The sequence below is a fragment of the Zootoca vivipara genome, chromosome 6 (assembly GCF_965207765.1).
Source record: "Zootoca vivipara chromosome 6, rZooViv2.hap1.1, whole genome shotgun sequence".
Taxonomy (NCBI): domain Eukaryota; kingdom Metazoa; phylum Chordata; class Lepidosauria; order Squamata; family Lacertidae; genus Zootoca; species Zootoca vivipara.
In genome coordinates this window covers 6,438,338-6,461,844 of record NC_142589.1, presented here as the reverse complement: position 1 = coordinate 6,461,844, position 23,507 = coordinate 6,438,338, and the positions used below count along the sequence as shown (strand labels likewise).

The 23,507-nt window shown below is 52.8% G+C and overlaps 1 protein-coding gene across 6 annotated transcripts in view; it reads right to left on the bottom strand.

The window, feature by feature from the left end:
- Positions 1-6,899: 6,899 nt before the first annotated feature.
- The window catches only part of LOC118087172 (PH and SEC7 domain-containing protein 4), a 27,612-nt gene continuing 11,004 nt past the window's right edge, over positions 6,900-23,507 (bottom strand). For all 6 annotated transcript variants that reach the window (XM_035119571.3, XM_035119573.3, XM_035119570.3 and 3 more), the window contains 13 exons: positions 21,942-22,374; positions 19,861-20,067; positions 18,935-19,015; positions 17,803-17,915; positions 15,728-15,786; positions 15,399-15,488; positions 14,752-14,795; positions 11,370-11,542; positions 11,031-11,101; positions 10,194-10,339; positions 8,888-9,032; positions 8,575-8,718; positions 6,900-7,600 (listed from right to left, as the gene is read on the bottom strand). In XM_035119571.3, coding sequence (XP_034975462.2) covers positions 7,337-7,600; positions 8,575-8,718; positions 8,888-9,032; positions 10,194-10,339; positions 11,031-11,101; positions 11,370-11,542; positions 14,752-14,795; positions 15,399-15,488; positions 15,728-15,786; positions 17,803-17,915; positions 18,935-19,015; positions 19,861-20,067; positions 21,942-22,374 — 1,970 coding nt within the window. In that variant the 3' untranslated portion in view covers positions 6,900-7,336. The remainder of the gene's footprint in view (positions 7,601-8,574; positions 8,719-8,887; positions 9,033-10,193; positions 10,340-11,030; positions 11,102-11,369; positions 11,543-14,751; positions 14,796-15,398; positions 15,489-15,727; positions 15,787-17,802; positions 17,916-18,934; positions 19,016-19,860; positions 20,068-21,941; positions 22,375-23,507) is intronic.

Here is a 23,507-nt window from a genome sequence, read left to right as displayed (position 1 = left end):
ATCCAGGATGCTTTAAGGCGGACTCAATTCTTCTGGTGTTTCCCCCTTTTCTCCCCTTAAAACAATAATCACACAAACAGTCTTGTAAAAGTTTAAAAAAGAATAACATTCACTCACTCAGAATACTTGAAGAGTAACAGATACAGCAGCTTTGTTCAGGCAGGCTTAAAATGATAATCCAGTTACAAAGACATACTTTAGTCTAGTTTAAAATTTGTCACATTGCTGGACTGGAGGTGAGAGCAAAGAGCAAGCACCCAGCCAGGTGAGATGTTATGTATGCATAGACCCTCCCTAACCGGGCACCTGGGAGTGTCTCTCAGAGCCCTCTCTAGGAAATTTACAGGACTCTGAGCTTCAGCTCCTATCCGGTGCCTATCTAGCAAGCATGCATTGTTGGTTTGACTGCAAATATCCCATGCACCCATTCTCAGGCAAAACAACATACATGCACTTTGTATTAAGCCACCCAGAGTTCCATCCCGATTCGAAGGTTCTGGAAGCTCCCTTTTGGTAGACGCTTGGTCAGGATATCAGCAGTCATCTCTTTGGTATGGCAATAAGCCAACTACACAAGTCCATCTTGGATGGCCTTATGTACACAGTGATACTTCATCCCGATGTGCTTTGTCCTTGTGTGGAATTTCTCACTCTGAGACAGCTCTAGGCAACTCTGGTTGCCCCACTTACTTCCTATGGCCTTCTTCCCAGGTGTAGGTCGGTAAGGATTCAAGTGTTGTTTTGATGCAATGCATCCATATCTCCTCCTGGGCAGCCTCCCTCCATAGACTGGCTTCTGCAGCTGGCATCTCCTCTGTCCCTTCCCATGTGGAAGGTCCCCTGAGGTAACGCCGACCCTGCAAAGTAGGACAGCCGTAATGGTGGAACACCTGTTGGTTCTGGATGAGCGTCTGACCTGTGGTTCTGGAACCACGTCAGCTTCCTCCTCCTCCTCCTCCTCCTCCTCCTCCTCCTCCTCCTCCAGGGCAGGCTTGTCCCTGGTGCTGCTGCCAGGAGTCTAGTCCTCTGCATCTTCTTCTTGTGCATCGCTTGCAGAGGGGGCCATTACACTGGAAGGCAGATCTGGACACTGAAATAAAAAAATTCTTTCAGTAGCACCTTAAAGACCAGCTAAGTTTTTATTTTGGTATGAGCTTTCGTGTGCATGCACACTTCTTCAGATACGTGTGTATGCAGTATCTGAAGAAGTGTGCATGCACACGAAAGCTCATACCAAAATAAAAACTTAGTTGGTCTTTAAGGTGCTACTGAAAGAATTTTTTTATTTTGCTTCGACTCAGACCAACACGGCTACCTACCTGTAACTGGACACTGAAGTTTGTGATGAGAAGTATAGAAGGTCTTTGGCTTCTTCTGATTTCTCAGAAAAGTCCACACCACTATTCCTTGTCTCGGCTTTCTTGTGCTCAGGTGGGAGACAGGTTACCAAAGCTCAAAAGGTGTGCACTTAGCTCCCTTTGTTAACAGCAGGCTGCTCTGGAGATACACCACAGTTGCTGCTGCGCTTCCCCACATGCGTTGGGGTAGAGATGCATCTTTTAAACACGCACCTTGCCATCTCCATGATGGATCTGAACTTTTCTTTCAGCTACCGAGTTCTGTTGTGGGGTGTAAGGAACAGTGATTCTGGAAGCTGTCTCTTGGTAGACGCTTGGTCAGGATATCAGCATTCAGCAGTCATCTCTTCGGTGTGGCAATAAGCCAACTAGGAAACTTACAGGACTCTTGAGCTTCAGCTTTCCTGTCCTGTGTCTACTGTACAGTCATGCCTCAGTTTAAGTACGCCTCGGTTTGAGTACTTTCAGTTTAAGTACTCCGCGGACCTGTCTGGATCGGATTAATCCACTTTCCATTACTTTCAATGGGAAAGTTCGCTTCAGGTTAAATACGGACTTCTGGAAACAATTACACTCATACCTCGGGTTAAATACGCTTCAAGTTGAGTACTCTGCGGACCCGTCTGCAACAGATTAATCCACTTTCCGTTATGTTCAGTGGGAAAGTTCGCTTCAGGTTAAGTACGCTTCAGGTTAAGTACAGACTTCCGGAACCAATTGTGTACTTAAACCGAGGCACCACTGTATATAGCAACCATGCATGGTTGGTTTTGACTGCATTTGAAGTATCCAACAGGCTCGTGGTCCTCTGCCTTCATTTTGGGGAGATGGAGAAAATAACCCCTTCTCTTTCCATCTGTCAGCAAAAGAAGATGGGGACAAGAAGAAGAACCACGCTCTGTGGTTCCAGGTTCAAGTGACAGTTGAAAGAATCGCAGCAGGTAGCAGCTCCCTGGTGGAGTAGATCTGGGTCAGTTGCAGCAGATCAGTGTACAGCAGGGACTGGTCGGGCCAGAACCTCCACTCTCTGGTAGGTTTACCTCTCTTGCAATGCACCACTGGATAAGACTCCTGTCCCTTTAGGAACTCTTCAAAGACTTGTTTGCAACTGGAGACCTTTTTTGTCCCTAGCCCAGGTGTGGGGAACATCTGGCACTCTAGATGTTGCTGAACTACAGCTCATTCCTGGCCATCAGCCATGTTTGCTGAGGCTCATGGGAGTTGTAGTTCAGCAACTTAAAGGTAAAGATAAAGGGGCCCCTGACCATCAGGTCCAGTCATGTCCGACTCTGAGGTTGCGGCGCTCATCTCACTCTATAGGCCGAGGGAGCCGGCGTTTGTCCGCAGACAGCTTCCGGGTCATGTGGCCAGCATGACAAAGCTGCTTCTGGTGAACCAGAGCAGCGCATGGAAACGCCGTTTACCTTCCCGCTGGAGTGGTCCCTATTTATCTACTTGCACTTTGATGTGCTTTTGAACTGCTAGGTGGGCAGGAGCTGGGACCGAGCAACGGGAGCTCACCCCGTTGCAGGGATTCAAACCGCCGACCTTCTGATCAGCAAGCCCTAGACTCTGTGGTTTAACCCACAGCGTCACCTGGGTCCCTAGTTCAGCAACTTATGGAGGGCCAAAACAAGTTCCCTACACCTGCTCTAGGATCCTGGGGCGGCATGGACATAGCCCCTATATCAAAGAAAAAAGTACTTAACTGAGGTTCTGCCCTCCCCTAACATAAATCCTGGCTATGCACATGTGGGGTGGTGATAATGCAAAAATTGTTCTGGTAAAAACTCCAAAAACTTCGAAGTATCTGCACTTTTATTTTTTTATGAAAAAAGCATGGTTGTTTTTTTTCAGCCAGTGCTTTGTAAAAACAAGCTTACAAATGCAACTTTTAAAGATTCAGCTTTTTAAAGAAGCCAAAAGTGCATTTCAAAGGAAGTGAGTAAACAAACCTGTTTTAAGACTGACATTTGGCACTGTGGATTAGCAACCCCACCCTTGATAACAGAATCAAGGGCCCATCTAGTCCAATCCCCTGCAATGCAGGAATTTCAATGGGGTTTCCCATCCAATTTGAAACCAGACCAGAACCTGCTTAGCTGTAGCAAAAATGTTACCGGTACCTGTTTTATTATGGTTGGTCATATCAGGTTTCTGCTGGGAACTGGAAGTGACCTAAGAATTTAGATGTCATCCCTGGGACCTAAGTATTTAGATGTCACAGCGGGAGAGCAGGAGTCTGTGAATTCTAGATGAGAAGGTGCTATCCAAGCCACCCAGGTTTATCTTGACAGTGTACACTCAGGTGGAGCCTCAGTGATAGATCACATGTAGGGGGTCCCAGGTGACATTTCCATTCCAGGTATGGCTCTGGAGTACCTGGGCTGGTACTCTGGTTTGGAACGGCTACTTTAATGCGCTTTGGAAGCCTGCGAGTCAGCAGCTGCCAAGGGAATTGGCTTCCCTGAGGGAAACGCGACTGGGACAGGAGGAGCTGCCAGGGTCGCCTGCGCCACTGGAATAAGGAAGAGGCAGCGGCTGGCGGCCGCTGGGCCAAATCCGGCCCTTTGTGGGCTAGAAACAGACATCCTCTGCCAGGCATCCAAATAGCAGCCAGGAGGGAGGTCGAGATCGTGGCTTCCTTGAGGCTGCCCACAGAACCGGGCTAGTGGAGAAGGTACCGCGGCAAAGAAGCCTGGGCCGGGGGCGGTGACCCCTCTCTTAGCCTTGCCAGGCGGCTCCTGGGGAAGTTGACGCCCCGGCGGCCGAGAGCTGAAGAAGCCCCCGCAGCCGGGGAGAGGAACAATCGGAAATAAAACTTCATGGAGCAGAAAATCAAAGGCAGATTATACAGATGTGGCAATTTGAAGGATCATTGCCTCCGTCCTCGTTGCAACGGCGGCAGCTGGAATTGCCGCGCCGCCCGCCGAGGGCAGGAGGAGGAGGAGGAGGCAGCGGAGCCTGCCAGGCCAGGACTGTCTCCCGACGGCACCGGCGACCGCGCCCTGCGCTGGGCTTCCCAGGGCCCGTCCGGGTAGCAGCTGCACCCTGGGCGCAACCAGTGGCGGCGCAGAGGCTCGACGGCGCCGCTGCCCTCGCTCTGTGCCTGGCGCGCCTGAGAAAAGCCCCTCGAGGAGGGCGGCCGCGGCTGCCTAGATTCAGAAGGCGCTCCCTCCGCGGGGGTACTCTGCACAGGCTCAGAGAGCCTCTTCTGCTCTCCTGACTTGCTTTATGTAGCCAGTGGCTACGAAAGCGCCTGTCTTCTGTAAAGAGACCCCTGACCATTAGGTCCAGTCGCGACCGACTCTGGGGTTGCGCGCTCATCTCGCATTATTAGCCGAGGGAGCCGGGGTACAGCTTCCAGGTCATGTGGCCAGCATGACAAAGCCGCTTCTGGCAAACCAGAGCAGCACATGGAAACGCCATTTACCTTCCCGCTGTAGCAGTTCCTATTTATCTACTTGCACTTTGATGTGCTTTCGAACTGCTAGGTGGGCAGGAGCTGGGACCGAGCAACGGGAGCTCACCCCGTCGCAGGGATTCGAACCGCCGACCTTCTGATCGGCAAGCCCTAGGCTCTGTGGTTTAACCCACAGCGCCACCTGAGTCCCTGTCTTCTGTAGGGAACCCTTAAAGGAAACAGTGGGGCTTTGCTTCTTTTCATATAAGCAGTTATAAGGTCATAAGCGGAAGTCCGCTGCGTTTCCGCATTTTGTGGCTGTTGGCGGGTACGACGCCTTCGTGAACCCTTGCCAGGGAAACCAGCCCTTGCCAGGGAAACCAATCAGTGCTGCTGTTACTTCGGATTCCACGAGTAACCAATCCGAGGCAGCGATCGGCGGTCCCTAAACAGAGTCAGAACAACTTTTAGTACCCCCCATAGTCGCTCCCTCTCCTGCTGAGCCACTCCTCCTAACAGTCACCTCTGAGATGCCCCTCCTCCACCCATTCATACGGTAGTAGACTTTGATAGAACGAGGGGGCACCACTCCTGCCCTCCCTTGCAATGGTGATCCTGGAGCCAGTTAGCCAGCCACTTTGCCACCGGAGGACTTACCTGTGCCTGCCCCCAACGGCAGCAGCTCTGGCCCCTCTGTGCCACGCACAAGGGGTACAAGCACCAGGCCTCTTTCCCAAAGCTGGGGGGGGGAAGGGGTCACCACTGCTCTCAGCTGTTTGTGGTTGCTCCTAGGTTCAGGGCCTTCCGTTCTGGTAGGCAGTGCGGGCTGCAAAACAAAAGGCTCATTTGGCAGCTTGCATTGCATCCCCTTGCAGCCGGCCAGTGGAGGACTTATTTTGGACATTCCGGAGGTTTCTGATTCCCATTGTGGGGAAGGCTCGGAGACCCGCTGTGACCAACCAGCTACCCACTTTGAGGATAAAGTTGCTCGACTTTGGAGTGATCTTGACTCTGCAATTGTCACAGTAGTGATTGAAGTACCCAGGGCTGCCGTTGCGGGTGTTTCGTGGGATCAGTTTCACCTTATGCCAGGCACCCCCAAACTTCAGCCCTCCAGATGTTTTGGACTACAATTCCCATCTTCCCCAACCACTGGTCCTGCTAGCTAGGGATCATGGGAGTTGTAGGCCGCAGGTTTGACATGCCTGCCTTATGCAATCAGCTGATGTGGGCAAGGTGCTGGCGGCAATGTGACCGCGTGCCCCCTCACCCCTCCTGGTTCATTAAATCTAGCAGAGAGGGGCTGACTGCTTGGCCCCAGAGCGTGGCTAACCCTTCACTAGTCCCTGCTGCACTGAAAGCGGCCGTAGTGTGACTGTGTCTAAAGAAACCGGCTCTGGACCATTTGGATGGGATCAACCATCAACTAGCTGAAAACACCCAGTTTTAGGCAAAGGTGGTGGAGGGGGGGGAAGGGGTGGGGCAGCTGCAAACATTCATGGAGGACACCAGTTATTTAGATCCATTCCAATCTGGCTCCGGATCTGGCCACGGAACCAAGTCAGCCTTGGTCACCCTGATGGATGACTTCTGCAGAGAGTGGGACAAGAGGAGAGAGCGACCTTGCTCCGATCCTACCTTCAGGGCAGAGTCCAGAGAGGAGGACTGGGATAGTGCCTTTGGGGCCCCTGGCAGCTCTGCTATGGGGCGCTGTGGGGGGACTATTCACAGTTCTATTTGGTATCTACATGAAGCCACTGGGATCAGTTACAGTGGAATCTTAATCATTTCCAGGAGTCCATTCGATTCCCAAAACCGTTCGGGAACCAAGGTGAGGCTTCCGATTGGCTGCAGGAGCTTCCTGCAGCCAATCGGAAGCTGTGGAAGCCACGCCGGACGTTCAGCTTCCAAATAACGTTCAAAAACTGGAGCAACCACTTCCGGTTTTTGATCGTTCGGGAACCGGAACGTTGGGCTCCCAAGGCGTTCGGGAGCTGAGGTTCCACTGTATTAGGAGTTTTGGGGTGAGAAGCGTGAGAGGCCTTCAATTCTCCCCAGGCACCCTCTCTCTCTCTCTGGGGCAAAAGGGTCCCGGGAGCTGCTCCGCTTCCCCACCGGCCCTCAACATCCAGGCTGAGTCCCTGCATATCTCCGTTTATTGCACAAAGGTCACAGCTGCCCCAGTGGCAGCGATTGAGGCACGAGGGACGGGGACGGGGGTTAAGGCAGCAGAAGGCTGAGCCCAGTGGAGCCCAGCAGCAGCAGGCAGGACACTTCCCTGAGTCTCTGCGTTGAAGGCGGGTGGTGTGAGCAATGCCCTGGAGAATGTGCAGAGGCTGCCCAGGACAGCACCCCCCCTCCCAACAGTCTCTGCCCATCCATTTCTTGAGACGTTGCGCCACCTGGAGTCCAAATACTGCAAGTGCTGATTCAGAAAGCAGCGCTCCTCATTTCGTACCGTGTGTCCACTTTGGGCTTCGAAGGCCGACACCCAAAGGGATGGGTGAGGGAAAGAGAGAAGGGTGTCCCAAAGCCAGCGAGGGCGGCGACAGCAGCACTGGAGGGTGGGGGCCCCTCACAGCAAGTGCTTGTTGCGCCTGGGGATGATTTTGCGTACTGTCCGGCGCTCGGAAATGTTCCGCTTCACCTTGACCCCCGCAGGCAGCCCGTCCACGTTCAGGGAGGGGCTGGAGTGGGACTTCTGCAGGGGCGAGCAGCCCTCCTCGGCCGGCAACTCGCCCGACTCCCCCAGCCGGACCTCCCACTGCTCAAGGTCCTCCGTGTCTTCGCCGGCCAGCTTCACCTCCAGCAGCCTCACGTAGGTCTCGTAGCGGCGCTTCTGCACAAAGGGACAAAAAAGGCAGGGTGTCATGTGGGGGTGGGGAGGGGAAGGCCCCCTCTGGCCGGCAGCACCTGAGGGAGTCAACCAGGGCAGCAATATGGGCCTATGGCCGTAATAAACTATCTATCTATCTATCTAACCAGGGCAGGCAACCCTGATTGCACCGGGACCAGGGAGAAGGTTCATCCTGTTAATGGAGGTTTTCTCCCCAGCTTCTCTTTCTTACCCAGGATTAAGGATGCAAAAGATGTCCATAGTTAATGTTTCTGTAGTCTAAAATCATGCAATTATCAAAGCTGTAGAGCTGGAAGACACCCCAAAAAAGTCGTCTAGCCCAGTGTTTCCCAACCTTGTGCCTCCAGCTGTTTTCGGACTACAATTCCCATCATTCCTGACCACTGGTCTTGCTAGGGATGATGGGAGTTGTAGTCCAAAAACATCTGGAGGCACAAGGTTGGGAAACACTGGTCTAGCCAACCCTCTGCGATGCAGGAATCACAACTGGAGAATCTGACAGGGGGCCCTCCAAATCTCTGCTTAACAACCTCCAACAAAGGAGAGTCCACCACTTTTCGAGGGAGTCCGTTCCACTGTCAAAACAGCTCTTGCAGTAATGGTACGTACATAACTGCATGCAAAAGTGGCAGGTTACTGCAGATTTCCCTTTCTTTTAAAGGAGCAGTAGTGAGATTTATTGCGATAGATGTGTTGCACTCACTGTGGGGAAGGTTGCAAAAGACCACAGGACTGCGAGGAGACATTTGGATAAGGAAAAGCTCAGAGCCGGCAGCCTGAGAGCAAGCCTCAACAACATGCAAACTCTCCGTTCGTAAAAAAAACCTTGCCCTGGAGAAGTTATGTATCTCTTTTTACAAATTAGGTATTCTGACCCTTCAAAGTGGGGAGGAGTACAGGGGGTTGGCATCCTCTGAAGGTTCCCCTACCGTCCCCTGCAAAAGCTCCTTGCCCACCTCGTAGAGCAAATATTCCTTCTTGAGTTGATACTCTTCCAGGTCCCGGCCCCGGCCCCGCTTGCTGGGCAGGTTCCGCTGGTGGTCCAAGAGGTCGTCTGACACCTGGTCCATCCAGGATTCATGGGAAAAGTGCTGCTCCTCCTGCAGCAAGAGGAACAGGTTGTTGCTCAGCCTTACCTGCCCAGGGGGTTGCAGCTAGGGAGTGAGCCGCAGAAGGGTTTGGGGCAGCCCATCCCAAATTCCCCCATCCTGCCATTTCTGTGCACCAGCCGCGAAGCAGCCTGCCGAGGGAGCCCCAGGGCACACACACCAGGGAGTTCTTGGAAGGTGCCGTCGGCAGAACCGGCCGGATGAACTTCCTCTGGGAGCCCACAGCTGCTGGGAAGGGTGGCGAGGAGAACATGGCAGCCACCAGGTTTATGCGGGAAACCCAGGAACTCATTTCCGCCGCGGTCCTAGGGAAACGGGAGAGGGCAGGGAGAGTTCTATGAATGCACGTTCCAAATCTAGGAAGCTTTCCTGCTCCCAAGAGCCCCACTGGCACTTCCTTGGCAGTGGCAGCAGCCGCAGCAGCAGAACTGTCTGGCTTTGCAGAAGATGCAGAAGGAAGACAGTCGACGGGAGGCATCTGAGCAGGAGTCTGCATGCGGCAGGCACAAATCACTCCAGGCAGCCCTCAAAGAGAGGGGCAGCAAAACCAGCAGGCAAGAGTTACACACACACACCACCAAGTTTAGCTACGTTTCAAATTGCAATTCAGAAACAGAATTGTGGTTGTCAAATAATAAAATCCTATACAGTGGTACCTCTGGTTACAAACTTAATTTGTTCCGGACATCTGTTCTTAACCTGAAACTGTTCTTAACCTGAGGTACCACTTTAGCTAATGGGGCCTCCCGCTGCCACTGCGCTGCCTGAGCACAATTTCTGTTCTCATCCTGAGGTAAAGTTCTTAACCCGAGGCACTACTTCCGGGTTAGCGGAGTCTGTAACCCGAGGTGTTTGTAACCACTCTCTACAGCCGTATCCCAAGAGCCATCACATCCCAGCAGGCAGAGCTGGGTTTCAGCCTAGCAGGATTGGGTCCCATACCTCTCCTCTTCCTGCTGCAAGAATTTGTTTACTGTTGGGCCTCTTCACCCGGTTAAACGGGAACAGCAGAAACCTTGACTCCCCAGGACTGTCGACGAAGACTACAGTCAGCATTTTAACTGACAATGTTAAGTGACAGGGACAGATTTTGAGGCACGCCAGAGGCCAAAGCCTGTTTCTCCACTTTGAATACACACTTAAAAAACTAAAACTGTTTGCTCTACGCTTTCTGATTAAGAATGTTGCCGCTGCGTCGCTAATACCGCAAGACCCGAAGTGGCCCCTTGTTTCCGAATGGGATTTACTGCTTCCTGCCCAAAGCCAGCCTTTGTCGCTTTTCTTTTTGGATCTGTGAAACATATGAATCGCTCAGACGAGGAGGAAGCGGCAGTGGCTTGGGGTAGGCCTGCCTCCTTTGGACCCAGCCATGCCAGGGGTGCTTCTGCCTCTGAGGGAGCCAAATAGAAATCCTGAGCTGAGGAGCTAGCCTTGGCTCCCCACAACAGAGGTCTGCAAATACTCACGGGGCTTGGAAGAGGAAGATGCGCCAGTCGGCCGTCTGCAACCGGAAGACATGGGGCCGCTTGGTATACTTGCTGGCCTTCTCGGCCAAGGCGTGGTGCACCCCAATGGGCTCCTCTGAGGCAGAGGCGTCTGGCCGGCTCTCATCCTGCGAGAACAGCAGGAGCAAGCTGAATTGGGGGTGCGGGGCAGAGCAGAGATTTTGCCTGCAGCACTAACCCCAGGTAGATGAGCTGAGAGGCGCCCGAGGCCAGCCAGGCTAGGTGGGCAGGAGGCCAGACCCAGGATAACATGCATGGAGCCAGGGGGTGGGGTCCTGGGTGGAACTGAGCCGGCAGCCAGGGCAGAGGGCCCACTCAGCCAGCCTGGGAAGAAGCCCCTGGTTAAAGAGACACACAATGGTCCCTCTAGCTCAGGACGCCCTAACCCAGATGAGCAGAGGCTCTCCAGGGTCTCAGCTGGAGGGCATTCCCAGCCTGGCCGTATGGGACTGAACCTGGGACCTTCTGCATGCAAAGCAGGGCTCTCTACCTGCAACTGCGAGACCCCAGGGGTCAGCAGAAAGGGTGGGTGGTGAGATGGGCACAGCCTGGAAAGTCAAGAAGCCAGAAGAGAGAGAAGGGCCAAGTACTGCACAGCCAGCTGGGGAGGCAGCGTAGAATGAAAGGATGCCCGTCCCTCCCTCCCTCTCTATGCCATGGCCCCCAGAAATGCCTCACTGCCTCCTGGAGGACCCCTCTCTATTGGCTCCACTGGGCCTGGTCTCCCGTGGGGAGGGTGGCCTAGGAGCTCACGTCCTTTGGTTTCCGCGGTGGTCTGGCCTGCTCCCAGTTAGTTACCTTGGAGAAGTAGAGGACCACCCCCTTCAGCACCGTATGAAACATCTTCCAGCCTCTCTTGCCCCAGGGCGCTGCAAAGGAGTGAGATGGGGAGCGGTCAAGTTGGGTCCGGCGCCTGCACCGTGGTGCTCTAGGGCTGCCTGCTGGGAGCTACCCAGGAGGGGCTGGTGTCCCCAAAGGGCTGGAGGTTGCTTAGGACCCCTGTGGCACAGGAGAGCCCCAACCACTGCCCACCCCCACCCCCTGGCTTGCCCACAGGCCTGGCATGCATGTGAGACGGCTGATATCTCTCGCAGGCCCAGGTCCCTGTGGGCTGCTGCCCCCTGGCCCAGCACTCACTCTTCTTGCCGTCGGCCTCCGCGTGGACCTTGCGCGCCAGTAGGCCCTGCCGGTAGGTTTTCGCCTCGGGGTCGTGCGACAGAGTCAGGAAAGGGTTGGCTTTCTTCTGGCCGGATGCTGAGGGCGAGAGCAGCATGGCACCGGACGACTTCTCCTCCTCCTCCTCTTCATCCCTGCAGCGGACAAACGGAGAAAGAGGCTTCTTCGTGAGGGTCTGTCTGACCCTCTGTTTCGGGGGAACAGAGGACAGGATGAGCAACAACTCCCGGTTCAGCCACTGCAGTAAACTCCTCCTTTTCTGAAAGCTGACATGACTGCCAAGCACGAACCCCCAAGGCATTGGGCTGCCCTCCCCTCCCACAAACAGAAGCTGATCCAACTGGAAGCTGAATCTGATGTCAACATTGGAGATGGGACAGAAGCCCTCTCGCTTAGGGGAGCAGAGGGGAAAGTCACCTGTCATCTGTGGAGGAGGACGGCTTAAACACATTGCTGTGCTCCCATAAACAGACCAGAGGCAATTGTATCTCATCCAGCAGAGCTTTACTGCTACTGAAGGCAAATGAGCATGATGGTCACAAATCCAATACATTCAGGATTGGAACTGCCCATAAGAAATCCAGTTGCAGCAGACTGAACTCAAACTTACTTATAAGACTATAGCATACAGAACAGAACAAAGAGATAGAAAGAGAAAGGAAACTCCGGCTCCTTCTAGCCTTACAATTATAGTCAGCATGACCTTGACGGAAAGATAACAGAATCAGTTTAAAGCAGCTGCTCTCAGCTTCCCAGAAGGAATAACCCAAACAAGAGCCTTCTTCCTGTTTCTTTCACATGGAAAGAAACCTTTCAGAACCCTATTGATTTAAGTCAGGCATCCCCAAACTGCGGCCCTCCAGATGTTTTGGCCTACAACTCCCATGATCCCTAGCTAACAGGACCAGTGGTCAGGGAAGATGGGAATTGTAGTCCAAAACATCTGGAGGGCTGAAGTTTGGGGATGCCTGATTTAAGTAGAACAGGAAAGATCTCTACACATCAGATCAATACTTTCTGGACTAAGAAATGCAAACTGACAAGGCCATGGGGCTGACATGGCTCTGCCCTCCAACACCTCTCTGCAGCATCTGCTGCTTGAGGTGGCCACCTGCCTCTGCCTCACGGAAGGGCCGGCCCTGATGGCTGCCAGCCGCTTACAAATTCTCGTCCTATTAGCAGGTAAATGTCCACCTCTTCCTTTTAGGCACCTGAGCTCTGCTGCCAATCCCTATTCAGGATTTGGGGGACGGGGTGGTTAGGAGCCATCAACCCACTGGGAAATCAGGAGCCAGCCTGTTCTTCCCACCCATGCTTGATAACCATCGGGAAGCTTTCGGTTGTGGGCCTTGAGTGTCTGTTTTTTTATTTGGTTTGACTCGATATTTGTATTCTACTTTTCCAGCAACAAATGCTGATCTCAAACGGCTCACAATCATCATCACGACGGCAATAAAAACAAGCAAGCATTGCAATTGCTATAATGTCAAACGACAAGAACAAATTCATTAAAACAGTTAATACAACACAAATGTTTTGAGTCCTTCCACATTCATAAAAAACCTTACCTACTCGTAGAATGTCAGGGAGGAAATTCCAGGCCTCTCCTGAGAAACTAGAGTGGGAAAGGGACACCCCTGAGGCACTCCCAGCAGCCAGCATGCCCAATGACGGTGGGAATCATAGCCAAGCAACTTCTGAGGACTACAGGTATCTCCCACCTCTGCCCTGGGGAACCCACATACTCAGACCCCAGCAGGAGGCACAGACCTTTGTCCAGGTCCAGGAAGACAAAGGTGCTTCCTGCCACATGCCTAGATTGCTGATGATGATATTCCTGGTAGCCCAGCACCCGCCAGGAGAACTGAGAGGTGGCTGAGCTCTGCTAGCGAAGCTTATCCTCAACTCCCTGGATAGCTCCATTGGTTAGAGCATGGTGCTGATAACACCGAGGTTGCAGGTTTGAGCCCCGTATGGGACATTGCAGGTGTGTGGAATAGATGGTCCTCAGGGTCCCTTCCAACTTAATTCTTGTGGGGTGTAACATAAACAGTCAAGTACAACACTTCCTGTTTGCCCAGAGTTTGCCCAGAGTTCCTGTTTGACACACAGGGGGGTGTTACTCCAGCCAAGAGGACTTCCTGTTACACCTGTCTGGAGCATCCTCCCCCTGCGTGTGACCAGGTAGATGGAAGTGACCCTGTGAGACCCTATGAAAGGGTCGGGCATGCAGCCATCTTACTTTTTTGACTCATGATGCTGTTCTCTTGATGCAGTTTGCTGTCTGCTGGCTCTCAGACAGCAGCACATGGGCTCAAATCCCTACATGCGATGAACCCACTCTCTTTTCTGTAACGCCAAGCTAAAGCCTGCCATCAGGGAATCTTAAAGGTAAAGGACCCCTGACAGTTAAGTCCAGTCGCAAATGACTCTGGGGTTGCGGCACTCATCTCGCTTTACTGGCCGAGGGAGCCGACGTTTGTCCGCAGACAGTTTTTCCGGGTCATGTGGCCACCATGACTAAGCCGCTTCTGGCGAAACCAGAGCAGCGCACGGAAATGCTGCTTACCTTCCCACCGGAGTGGTACCTATTTATCTACTGTACTTTGATGTGCTTTCGAACGGCTAGGTTAGCAGGAGCAGGGACTGAGCAATGGGAGCTCACCCCATCGCAGGGATTTGAACCGCCAAACTTCCGATTGGCAAGCCCAATGCTCTGTGGTTCACACCACATCGCCACGCATGTCCCAGTAGGGAACCTACTGTGAATTGAATGTAAGTAAACTTCTTATCATTACTTTTAAAAGAAGACCGTTGTGTCTTTATTCTTTTCAAGAGGGATAAAAGGGGAATTCCCCAGGATCAAACCCAATCTGGACAAGCCAGACTGGACTGCTTAACTCAAGAGATTCAAATGAATCTACCAACTAGCTTCCTGTTATATACTGGGGAATGTACCCTGCTACTGACTCACTAGTGTGAGTGAGGAAGGATAATATTTAATCAATATATCCTCTCCTACTATCCACAACATTCCCACAATCCTATGGTCCCCGTGGTGGGAGAGACCGCAAAGGCAGACCAGGGAAGCTGCCAACAGCCTCAGCCTCCGTCCATCACCTGAAGTCCTGGCTGTGAGCCACCTTTGGGAGCAGACTGGCTGAAGATTATTTCCCAGTCGGTTTGTGGCCCCTCACTTCTCTCTCTCTCTCTCTCTGCCCCCAGGGCATTTGGGGCTGGAGGGCTCCAAACAGGAGCAGCCATGGGCCTCTCTTCTGCCCACTCAGAAGTTCTGACACCCGCCACCTGCCCCCAATGTCAAGTTGCCACCACCTTTACTTACGCAGCCCATTCCAGTTTCTCTTGGCGGATGGAATGATATAGCTCCTAGAGAGAGAGAGAGAGAGCGCAAAAGAGCACCATCAGTCTATGATTCCCTCTTCACATCCAAGCCCCACCCTGCCGCATGTCCCCCCCCCAGGACCTGCAACACCCCCTGGAGGCAAAGGAGAAGCCAGCTGGAATGGGCCTGGGCCTTAGGCGCCTCCACTGGCAGAGCGAGTCTGTCAGGATTTCCCCTTCCCCTCCCAAACCGAGTCCCTGATTCCTTGGAGACAGAAGCTCAAACGAAGCACGAGGTGCTCAGAGTCACGCTTTCGGCTGGACAAGACGGAACTCTTTAAAAGACATTTTCACGTCTTAAAAAGGTCTGGCCGGTCGTCCAGGAGAATGTGAACCCAGGAACGTCTACTCTCCCCTTCTGTGTCCCAAGTTCCCAACACAGAGATAATTTTTTTTTTTGTACAGGGGAATTTCCAAGTGGACAGCGGCCCATCCCTGTGGCTGGCACCTAAAGTGGCAGAAGGCTGCCCATCTCCGTACAAAGAAGGCCTAAGCAAGGCTGCCCAGCAAAGCTCAGCCCTCAGTCTCTCTCTCCCCCCCCCCACTCATCTCTGGGTGAGACCTGAGGACGAGTGAGACCCTTTGTACCTTCAGCTGATCTTTGGGGAAGTTCCTGCCATCGTTCAGCCCGTCGAGGTTGGCGAGGAAAGCCTGGCAGGTCATGCTCCGCCCGATATTCTGCGTGCCACAAGCAGGGAGGGGAGATGGGGTGCACATCAGGCCAAAGGTAACACAACGTTCAGATTGTGCTTCACCCAAAGGCCCCCCCCCCGTTTCCCTTCCCCACACGCACAGTTAGGCCCAGAAGCGCAAGGCGGAAGGGGCATCAATGCTCCTCTCCGCCTAGGGGCGAGTCCTCTTTCCATTGGGGCCCCTGCATACAAAAGCCACCCCCCCCCAGTCTCCCATGGCCTTACCTGCCCATGCAGGTCAGTGTTGAGGAGCATGATGGCACAGGTGAGGGTGTGCACAGCATCTGCAGAGGGGGGAGGAGACCAAGGGGAAGCTCAGGGGAGGCCTGCAGGCTCAAAGGACCCAGGACCCAGGACCCCGCCTCCTGCTCCCAGAACGCCAGCAAACCCCCTTACTCAGAAAAGGGACTTAGGTGACTTCTGGGACAAGATTTATAACAAACTTAAGAAGGTGTTGAAAAACACATTTGTTAAGAAACCAGAAGCATTTCTAGTGGGCATTGTCGGTAAAGAAATTCCTAAGAAAAATGTTTCTTTTTTTATGTATGTCACGACGGCGGCAAGAATTTTATTAGCCAAGAACTGGAAATCCCATGTGCTACCAACAGTTGATGACTGGCAGATGAAGATGATGGAGTTTATGGAACTGGCTGAGATGACCGGAAGAATCCGCAACCGGGGAGAAGAAGCGACAGAAGAAGAATGGAAATATTATAAGCTATATTTAAAAAAATATGTAAAAGTTACATATTAAGATAAGAATTAGGCCAAAAAGAAGCTGTGGAATGTATGGATATGTTAAGTAGAAAGGAGTAATATAAGTATAGAAAATGTGATTAAAATGTTTTAGAAATTGCTAAAAATTTAATTTGGTAAAGAAACGCAGTAGAGGGGAGTCCGAGGGGGTCCCTAGGTACAATGTGAAGGAAAAAGGAACAAGTAACTTGAATTTTTGTGTTTATTTTCCCCCCTCTCTTTTTACTGTTGTTATTGTAGTGTCTTTTTATATTTTCTGTTGTGTTATTCTTTGTTGTGATTATTTTAAGAAAAAATTCTAATAAAAATTATTTTTTTAAAAAAAGAAAGAAAAAGAAAAGGGGCTTAGGACCAGCTGAAGTGGCAGGGCAAGGAGCCTTGGGCTGGAGCCCAAGGAATGAAAACAAATCTTCTGGCCTGCAGTTCCTGCTCTTAACATGGGACGGAGCACAATGTCCCAGGCCAGTGCAGCTCCCTCTGCCTCATGCACCCAGCCTTTTGCCCCGCGCCATCAGAAGTCAGGCATTGGGTGTGCGAGAGAGGGAGAGCCGGGCAGGTCGCTCTCTCTTTCCCTCTCTCCGCCCACACGTGCCTCCCTCACCCCACCCCACTCCGCCCAAGACAGCGGCAGTGATTCTGAGGCGGTGGCGGTTAGACCAAGAGCAGACGCGGGTGGGGATGGTGTGCTTCGGGGAGGCGGTGGCTTTTGTCGCTGCTGCTGCCACTGCTGCCGTGCCGGCTGCTGCTGCTCCTCCGTCCTTGCTGTGGGGGTGAAGAGGAGGCAGCGGAGGGTGTAGCCATGAGCAGAGGATCCTTCCCCCCCTTTTTTTTCTTATTAACCTTTATCTGGACCCAGTGTTTCCCACCCTAGGCTTATACTTGGGTCAATAAGTTTCCCCAGGTTTTTTGTGGTAAAATTAGGTGCCTCGGCTTATATTCGGGTTGGCTTATACTCGAGTATATATGTGTGTGTGTATTTATATATATATATATAGAGAGAGAGATTAAGGGACCCAGGTGGTGCTGTGGTTAAACCACTGAGCCTAGGGCTTGCTGATCAGAAGGTCGGCGGTTTGAATCCCTGTGACGGGGTGAGCTCCCGTTGCTCGGTCCCAGCTCCTGCCAACCTAGCAGTTCGAAAGCACGTCAAATGCAAGTAGATAAATAGGAACCGCTACAGCGGGAAGGTAAACGGCGTTTCCATGTGCTACTCTGGTTTGCCAGAAGCGGCTTTGTCATGCTGGCCACATGACCTGGAAGCTATACGCCGGCTCCCTCGGCCAATAATGCGAGATGAGCGCGCAACCCCAGAGTCGGTCACGACTGGACCTAATGGTCAGGGGTCCCTTTACCTTTACCTTTTAGAGAGAGAGATACCAAGTGGAAAGGATCCTGTGCAGTTCAGGATACATATGGGCCACCTGGGACCGTTTGCACACTGACACCCAAACTGCATGAGAGAGGGGACAAGGGCTCCATCCCTCCCTCATGTAAGCCCTGTCTGGGGCTGCAGGTAAAGAGCTGACCTTGCTTGGCTGCCTTACCTGGGCTGAAGCAGACCTCGGGATTGCAGCTGTGATAGCGCTGGGAGAAATGCCGCAGGATCCGCTCCCGCTCCTGAGTCTCCCCAGTGAGCACAAATGCCTTCAGGAAGGACCTGCAAAGAGGAGTGAGAGAAGCGCGTGAGGGGAGGCAGCCCCGAGGCAACTGCCCTCCTCTGCCGGCTCCCAGTGTCAACTACATCACTCCATGAAGCTGGAAGGAAGTTGGGACCTCCCAACAGCTACTGCATCCTTCCCAAGGGGGGAGCTCAGCACACACAGACGGCAATGGTCCAGGGACAGTAGGGAAGATAAGGTTACGCCTTCCCTGCCCATGTCAGCAGGACCTTCAGCCAGAATCCTGCTCTCTCTCCCTCCCCTCCCTCAAATGATCATGGACCCCCTCCTGGGCGAGGCCTGTTTCTGCCCTCCTAGAATAGCCAAAACAGGAATTCCCTCCCATCTCCCACAAAGCTTCCTCTCTGCTTCACTTGGATGCTATATTTTAAGTGATCCCTTCAAAAAAAATTACTGCTCTCTCTTTTTCCCCACTAATACAACACGATGTAAGTTTCTGGTTGGAACCTCCCACGGGGCCCTCTTGAAGCTGATCCAAAGTGTGTAGAATCATAGAATCATAGAGTTGGAAGAGACCACAAGGAGGGCCATCCAGTCCAACCCCCTGCCAAGCAGGAAACACCATCAAAGCATTCTTGAAATATGCCTGTCAAGCCTCTGCTTAAAGACCTCCAAAGAAGGAGACTACACCACGCTCCTTGGTAGCAAATTCCACTGCCGAACAGCTCTTACTGTCAGGAAGTTCTTCCTAATGTTTAGGTGGAATCTTCTTTCTTGTAGTTTGAATCCATTGCTCCGTGTCCGCTTCTCCGGAGCAGCAGAAAACAACCTTTCTCCCTCCTCTATATGACATCCTTTTATAGAATGGATGTAGAAACCTAGAGCAGCCCCCTGCCTCTCCCGCTGGGCTGATCCCTGGGAGGCCAAGACCTCCTCCTCTGCTGGTTTAGCATACTTTCCAGGGTGGGGGACATGGCCACCCGCCTTCCCATTCAAGAGCAAGGTGGAGGGGACACACACACACACACACACACGACCCCACAGTAAGGAGCATCACCTCAGCGCTTGGTCCAGAGTCTGTCCACTGAATTGGAAGAAAGAGAGGTAAGCTTCTCTCACCAGCCGGCTGAAATCATTGCTGTGGACAAAGACACAGGAGCAGCTCAGGACCCCGCCCTCAAAGGAATTGGGGAGCAGCCTTGTAGGGAACCCACACACCACCACCTCCACCCCAGTTTCTCCAGCATCAGCTGCTGCCCACCTCGTCAGCTGCTGCCCAGCCTGTATAGGGACTCCCAATTCTGCCCATGGGCTCCTCAACCCAGCCCTCGTATTCCTCCCACAAGGTTGGCCAGGTGCAAAAAGGGGGCAGCCCCCCTTCTCCTGCACCTCTAGGAACAGTTGGGCAAGAAGGGGACTTTTCAGCCCAGAGAGGACGCCATCAGGAAGGCCTGCCTTGTTTAAAGTTCCTGCCCTCCGGCTCATTGCAAGAGCATAAGAACATACTAAGAAGGGTTTGCTGGATCAGGCCAAGGAGGATCAGGTCCAGCATCCTGTTCTCACTGTGGCCAACCAGATGCCCATGAGAAGCCCACAAGCAGGATCCAAGCACAAGAGCAACTCTCCCCTCCTGTGGTTCCCAGCAAGAGGCATCCAGAAGCGTTTTTGCCTCCAACTGCGGAGGCAGAGCCTAGCTAGCAGCCCTCAATATCCCTCTCCTCCTCCATGAATTTGCCCGGGGCTCGTTTAACGCCATCCAAATTGCTGGCCCAAGCCTGCCTCCTGCGGGATTGAGTTCCACAGTTTAACCACATGCCTCAAGAGGCTGCAGCCGTGTCTAGCTGGGAGAGCAAAAAAAAGTTTTAAAAAAGTGAGCTGAGCCGAAATAAGCAAGCTGGGCAGGATCCGAGTAACACCACTCCAGCCGGGAGGAGGGCCGGGAGAGAAGCCTCTGCCTCTGTTCCTAATCCAAGACCCCCTTACTTCTTCCGGAGAAAAGAGGCCACCTGCGACCTCTTGAAGCCATCCAGGTGGTAGAGCCGCGTTGCCAGCCTCATTGCGGCAGCCTGGTCTGCAGGGGGGGCGCTGCCGTTGGCGTGGAGGATGCCGTTGGGCTCTGCCTGCTCCTTGGCGGGTGGTGTCTCCTCCCCTGAGTCGGTGCCCTTCCCAGAGGGTGGCTCTTCAGGGCGGCTGCAAGAGAGGAAAGCGAGAGGCCAGTTGCAAACCAGGGAGCCTTCAGTGGGGAGGGGTAGCAGCTGCGTTCCACGGAAAAACACTGAAGCTGTTGCCCTCATCTCTGAGTAGTGGCCAAATCACAAGGTCCAGCCCAGGGTGATGCTGCTGGTGTTTTCAGGCCGAGACTGCCAGCAATCCATCTATACATCATTTTCATAACATTTTCTTTTTTCTTGAATTTTTTGAATTAATTTTCTTTTCTCTCATTACACATATACTTATAACATACAGCTTGCATAAACATCTCTCCCTCCCCCCTTTTGACTTCCCTCGACTTCCATTTCTGATTTATTAACCTCGTTAATATAATCTGCTATTTTCTACAAATATATTGTTCCTTTTATTACATTACCTATTCCCTATCCATAAAATAGGGAAAGTTTATTTAAATCCTACCACCGGATCAATATTCTTCTTTTGTTTCTGCAAATGTAATGTAAAAGGTTCCCACTCTTTTTCAAAATCCCTATGGTCCTTTTCTTGAAGTCTGTGTGTCAGCTTCGCCGGCTCTGCGTAGCTCATCAGTTTTTCTTGCCATTGTTCTTTTGTTGGAATTTCTCTAATCTTCCAATTCTGTGCTAGCAATATTCTCGCCGCTGTCGTCACATACATAAATAATGTTCTTTTCTCTTTTCCTGAAAGACCCCCCCCCTGGTGACACCCCAGAGTTCCCCTGCAGATGGCAGCCTGCCTGGCAGTATCACACTCTCTCTGTGAGTCTTTTTTCTGCTGTGTGAGGCCAGCAGTGGGCTACCCCTCTGCCCTTCTCCCTCTAGGACAGGCATCCCCAAACTTCGGCCCTCCAGATGTTTTGGACTACAATTCCCATCATCCCTGACCACTGGTCCTGTTAGCTAGGGATCATGGGAATTGTAGGCCAAAACATCTGGAGGGCCGCAGTTTGGGGATGCCTGCTCTAGGATGTTACAGGTGGGTAGCCGTGTTAGCAGAGAAACCAATAGGAGACAGGACATTCTATACAAGATCTCAAAGCAGCTGTCTTACTACAAAAGAATTTCAGAAATAGCCTGGAAAGAGAAGTTGCTGAATTGCAACTTATCACCAAGCTTAAAACCATGGAAAGACCTGGTTTGAACAGAGACGTTGGATTCTTATCTCATTATACATGATAAAGCGATCTTCAGCCATCTCACCCCTTGCTTTTTCATGCAAGACCATTTGCAGTCATTTACAGTCGTCAACAGGTACCAGTCAGTCAATCACCCATTTCCACCACCCTTCTGAGTGATACCCCTCCCCACCCTTTCTCTACATATAAGCGTCTGGGGGCTTCTATTTCAGTGTATCTGAAGAAGTGTGCATGCACACGAAAGCTCATACCAAAATTTTAAAAAACTTAGTTGGTCTTTAAGGTGCTGCCGGAAGGATTTTTTTTTATTTTGCTCCCTCTAGGATGGACAGAGCACCCGAGGGATGCTTTTCTTTGCAATGCTTCCGTTCAGATGGGAGTCGCAACACAGTGCCCCTCCCTGCCCCACACGGCTTTGGAACCCTTCCTTTGCACAGAGAGCTGGAGGAGCCCTGAAGGAAAGAGATCCTTAGAGCCACAAGCCACAAGGGCGGACGGCCCAGCAGGAGGAGGAAAGGAGGAAGCAGCAGGCGAACAGAGGGCTGAGCTGCGGTTCCTCAAAGCAGCAAGCGCTCTGCCATGCCTCTGCAAAGGAAGACACCTCCCCACACAAGGAGGCTGCTGCTGGGTTGCGCCTGCCCAGGCCCAGCCTCTAACCACACCAGGAGGATGTATGTGGGCGTCTAGCAGATGAACGGACGTCAAAGGCCCCAGGAGACACTCAAGGGAACAAACTTACTGTACGGTCGGTGTCTCTTCTTCTTCTTCCTCCTCCACCTCGTCCTCTTCCAAGGTTTCATCTCCATCCTTGACGGGCACCATCTCGAGACCCTCTGCTGAGCTCTCCAGCTTCCCTTCCGCACCACCGAGGGAGGCCAAGTGCAAATCTGCCGCAGCAACTTCCTCCTGCAGGCAGGAAGTCCTTCTGGGCTCCTCCACCCATGCGCAAGAAGGCAATGGGTGGCCACGGGATGGGGCTTGTGGCTTGTGCTCCTCCTGCTCTGCAGCAGGAGCAGAGAGGACCCGGAAGCTGGAAGAAGCCCAGCTGATCTCTGCAGGAGACGGAGGCTCTGGGGCAGGGTGGCTCTCCAGAGGCTCTTGCAGCAAAGCAGTCACCAGGGAGGTGCTGCAGACAGAAAACAGCAGGCCTTCCTGGGCTGGCAAGTCAACACCTGGGCGGGAAGGGAGGGAGGAATGGATGAGACAACAGGTTAATTACATCGTGACAAGGCTCCGCTCTGGTCCTCCATGGAACAGGGTTGGGGTCAGGTCGGGTGGGTATTTCGTAGGGCTGGGCCATATGTATTGTCCAAAACCGGTTCAAGGTCCCTATTGTGAAATTGGTTTCAAAAATTTTAACCTGGCAATATATTGCAAATCATGATGTGTGTGTGTACGCTCTGCAAAAATCACAATGCGGGGAAAACCATGAAGCCAGCCAATGCATCTACATAGCTGCATCCTTATTTCAGACATTGTGTTATCCTATATAATAAAGTCCCTGTGTCTCTGCGTCCAGATTCCCTGTGTCCCGTTTTCCGTGCTACTGAGCATGTGCCCCAGGGACACAGGGATTGGACGCAGAGACTGCACGCACACACACACATACATGCTCTCCCCACCCCACCCCCACCCCTCTGCCCTGTACTGGCTCAATAAGCAGTTAAAACAGAGGCCACCAGGTGGAAGGCAGGAGCAGGCAGCCAGGCCCCTAAGCAGGGCAGGCCTTCTCTCCTCAACGTGCCCAAGGGCCTGAGGAGGAAGCCGGGACGACCAAAAAATCGAGGCCCTGGCTTCTCCTCACTAACAGGCCCGAAATTGAGGCCCAAACAGCGCAAGCAACCGGGAGACCCCCGCTGGGCCGGAACGGCCAGGAAAGGCGCGGGGAGGCCACCGAATGCTCAGCGCCAACCGTGGGACCCTCAGAAAGTGCCGGGGCGGGCGCAAGCCCCCCGGACAGCAAAGCTCCCTCCCGGACGCAGCAGGCGACTGAAAAACAGCCGCGGAGGCCAACAAAAGTAGCGGGAGCCACCCCCACCCCCCGAAAAACTGGGCGTACACCCCGGAGCAGCCGCCTGGGCTGTCCAGGAGCCAGAATTCGGCCACTGGGCCCTGGCAGCAGCAGCACTATTGATGGGGGGAAATTAGGAACCAAACAGCAGGCGCAAAAAGTGCGCGAAAACAGGGTGGGGAGGGATCTGCACTCCAAACACAAGCTTCGGAGGGGGTAAAGGAAGAAATACCCCTGCACCCCCCAGCCAAGCCCAGGCTGTAAAGGTAAAAAAGGGGGGGACTTTGGTTTGGG